The sequence below is a fragment of the Anarrhichthys ocellatus genome, unplaced genomic scaffold (genome assembly GCF_004355925.1).
Source record: "Anarrhichthys ocellatus isolate YVR2014 unplaced genomic scaffold, GSC_Weel_1.0 scaffold28, whole genome shotgun sequence".
NCBI classification, from domain to species: domain Eukaryota; kingdom Metazoa; phylum Chordata; class Actinopteri; order Perciformes; family Anarhichadidae; genus Anarrhichthys; species Anarrhichthys ocellatus.
Window position 1 is genome coordinate 2363626 of NW_022280058.1, and position 3913 is coordinate 2367538.

Genomic DNA, 3913 nt, shown 5'->3' on the forward strand with positions numbered 1-3913 from the left:
GGTGTGCTTTATCCTCAGCAGACTCAGTTGTGTAACCGTCTGGAGCAGAGACAGGAGTGGAAATCTCTTGATCTAATCAATTATATTTTTAACCCCGCTGTCCTTTTCTTCTACACCTAATTGAAATGAGCAAATCAAGCCAATAACTCATTCAAAAAGGGAACAGTACGGTTTGTTACACCGTCTCAATTTAAATTCTTGTTTGAGTCATATAATGGATGCTGAAGCAACCCAAACAAAGAAGACCCTCCATCTACAGTATACTAAATGGATTGTTGTAAAGTTGCATTTTGCCAATAGCTACAGGATCAATACTGGTGTTACAAGGAGGTGTATAACATCAACTCTTATTCCCTTTTCCTTGTTGCTAGCAACTCCCTTGACATTACTTCACTTCATCAGGGTTTCCATGGGTCCGGGTCTACCAGTCTGCTCAGCAGCAGTGGACAAATACATAGGCGGTCTCACAGTGTGGCTGCTGGCCAGCAATGATGTATTTTTCCTCAAAAAGAACAGATGACGAAGACCAGGCTACACAGACTAACAACAAACACCAGATGTAACCAGATATGCTCCATCTCACTGTAAGCATGTTGAGATTCAGATGAAAGTAATCTGGGGCTCGATTGTGTTAAAAGCAGAAGAGAAATGTTTTGCTTTTAGATTTTGCGGGGGACAGAACCCAGTGTGTCACGTTAAATTGCCTATGTTGTGCTACTGATTGCCCAGATTTCAGCTGAACGGGAAGAAGCCTGAGAATAAGTTCCCAAATCAGTGCCCTCATAACGAAAAAATGCCTTTTCGATAATAAGGAAATGTGTATTTTCAAAGAAAATAAACCCAAAATAAAATAAAGCCTGCGGGGTTGTGCTTGACCCAAAATATAACCTGGAAAGATTTTCTTTTTCCTATAACATTTACTCAGACTAGGTTTCACAACATTCAAAATAAACCTCAAACCGAAAAGTTAAGACAGCAAAGATGTCTCAATGAAGTCCGCATAAGGCTGTGCAAGGATCACAAGGCCCTGGATGTGCAGTTCCCCACCTCTCTTAAGCCCTAAAGAAAGGGCGTTGTAACACCCTGATTGGCCAAGAGGTGAAATGCACAAAGCTGCTCTCAATTCTTAATTAGGAGCCAGTCATCACCTGCTTATTCTGCTATTTTTCGGCAAAGGCTATTTGCTGAATAGATTGCCATATAAAGGCTGTTTTCTGTTTTCTACAGGTGGTGCTTTTCTTCTTAAGACTTCACATACAGAGGCCACCTATAAGTCAGTATGAGCAAAAGGTCTTTATTGCAAAGACATTGAATTATGAGAAAGTGGCAAAATGAAAGAGGCAAGTCTCAGTGTGTTTTGTAGTCACTGCTGCTAAACAACCAGGCTGTTCAACTGTGACATGTTCCTACACAGAGAAAACATCTTGCTGTAAAGATCAGGGAGTAAAGTGTATTCTTATCGATATATCATTGCACATAGACAACATCAGATAAACAAGTGCAGATAAACACACAAAACAGATGTAGGACACAGAAGTGTCTGTTTGTATGTGTGTCTGTTTGCCATGAATCTATGCAGAAGGGAAAGTTGTGATGAGGTCGTGTCCCTCTGGTGGTCTCATTCTAGCGCGAGCGTGAGTCTCACAGTACAGCTGCTCCTCCACGAAGAAATAGCCCTTCTGTTTGAGGTTGACGTCACAGTCGGAGCACACAAAGCAACCGGGGTGACGATATTTGTCTCGTGCTTTGACCACCGTCCCGCTGTAGCATAAAAGACAAAGAGGGAGATGTCAGAAGAAAAGAATAGGGTATGTGTGAGGTACAGTAGCAATAGTAAAGCCAGTATAGTATAGTATAAATACACCCTCCCTAAACTGGTCACTGACAAGAATAACTTGAAAGCAACACTGAGACTGCACCAACATATTCAACGGACAAAAAACCCACATCATAATAATAACGATCTTGTAATAAATAATAAATAATAAATTCAACATACAGTGGTCTTAAGTTGGTCTGAAGGAAGGTAAAGAAGAACCTGATTTGTTAAACTCGTTGAGACTGAATTAGCTATGTAGCTACATACGAAGCTATTACGGTAACTCGTTACTTTAACTCCCCTATTACAACAACCTAATGAACGGTATAAGGTGTGTAAGGACACTTTTACAGTATTTAATACAGTTTTTAGTCAACCATAATAACTCCTCCTATGAAGCATCTATAACTGGTGTTCAAACATGAATACTTGATTACAGAGTAAAACATAAATATATCATATATAACGATTTGTTGAACAATGTATTTGCATAAAGGCATATCATGTTAAGATGTATGTTACATGTGCATAACAGTTCAATTCTGTGCAACAGCCCTGCAATACAAACAACTCACACAATCCCATTCCCACACTTGTCGCAGACGGGCAGCTTCTGCAGGTTTCCTGTGGGCGTAGTTGGTTTGTTTGTCGGGGCTTTTACTGTCCTGGTCACAATGGGACGAGTGCCTGCCCACATGGGAGAGAGACCACGCATCAAAACAACCCTGTGCTTATGCGGGAGCACATACACACAAACAAAACAGAATTGAGGCAGGGACACTTATCAGGTATAAGCATATTTCATAACTTCAATGCTATCAGGATGCATTTTTACAACTCAATTAACAGAGGAAACACATGGAGGAGTGCTTTTGTAATGCAGCATTGTGTAGCTACACTAAACTACTTGAATATAGGTAACACATGAGAGCGCGCCTGAATTATATAATGTGTAGCATACTGTGTATGTTATGAGTCATACAGGGTCAAAATATTGCATAAACGATTTAAACAATAGTGTTATCTTCATCTTTGTTCCCCGTAGCCTCACAAAATGTCATGTTTATAATTGTTTACGCCACAATTAGAAGGTCATCAAATGAGCAATGTGGTTCAGTAAATTCAACTGCGTAGGAGTTACAGCCGGTTGTTTGTACGGTTGTCGGTTCAATCCCTGCCTCCTCTTGTCCACATGTGGAAGTGTCTTTGGGCAAAAATGGTCTTGATGTTTGTACGGGAGGTACAAATATAAATCGCTTTTGAGAAAAGTAAGCCGTAAGAAATCAAAAACATTTGCTGCTGCAGCTTATGAAATAGCTCTAACTGCAATTATGTGCTCCAGCCCTCATCAGTCTGAACTGAATCCTTCTACACGGCAACAATGACATTCCTAAAACCCCCAAAAAGAACTGCGTCGAAGAGAAAATTGCAGTAGCAATGCAAAATACCCTGAAAACGTTGCTTCACATTTTAAGTATTTAGTTTTAACGTTAAATACTCGTGAATAAACAAGTAGTAATCTTTAGCTGTTGTTTATCAGGTGTATGTGATTGCATCTTTTTTTCCAGTGGAGCCTCGTCCACTTCAAACCATTGAGTAAAATAATCAGAGAAAAAAGAAATACAAAAATCTCTAATGTGAAAGAACCAAAATGGTTCTAGCTTTGGCAGAAAATAGTGTGTCCATGCAGAACCCCATAACTCATAATAAAAAGCTCATTTAGAAAATAGGTTTCTGTGGCCTGTAAAACATCTTAGTGTTTCTACTGTGAGGCATTGCATCTTTTTGGCTTCAGTAAAAATAAAAATATTTGTCTGTACCTGTAATCATTTCAACCTATGAGATGTTTTTATCTTGTGAAAGTAATAGTCTGAGAAAAATTAAGAGCTCACCATCACTGTCAATAAAGTCCTGCAGGGCTCGGAACGAGCCAGACTGCCGAGGCTCCTGGGGCTCCTCCTGGTCTCTCTGTAACATCTGGTACACGTCAGAGTCCTCGATGCTAGCCAAAGTTCTGGGACTGAGCGCGCGCGCACACACACGCGCGCACACACACACACACACACACACACACACACACACACACACACACAC

The 3913-nt window shown here is 40.4% G+C and overlaps 1 protein-coding gene across 1 annotated transcript in view; it reads right to left on the bottom strand.

Annotated features, from left to right (window-relative positions):
• Positions 1-1275: 1275 nt before the first annotated feature.
• LOC116392170 (PDZ and LIM domain protein 3) overlaps positions 1276-3913 on the bottom strand; it is a 9954-nt gene continuing 7316 nt past the window's right edge. Inside the window, exons 5-7 of the mRNA XM_031863373.1 lie at positions 3712-3839; positions 2395-2506; positions 1276-1761 (exon numbers count right to left, since the gene is read on the bottom strand). Of these exons, the coding sequence (XP_031719233.1) occupies positions 1572-1761; positions 2395-2506; positions 3712-3839 (430 nt within the window). The 3' untranslated portion in view covers positions 1276-1571. The remainder of the gene's footprint in view (positions 1762-2394; positions 2507-3711; positions 3840-3913) is intronic.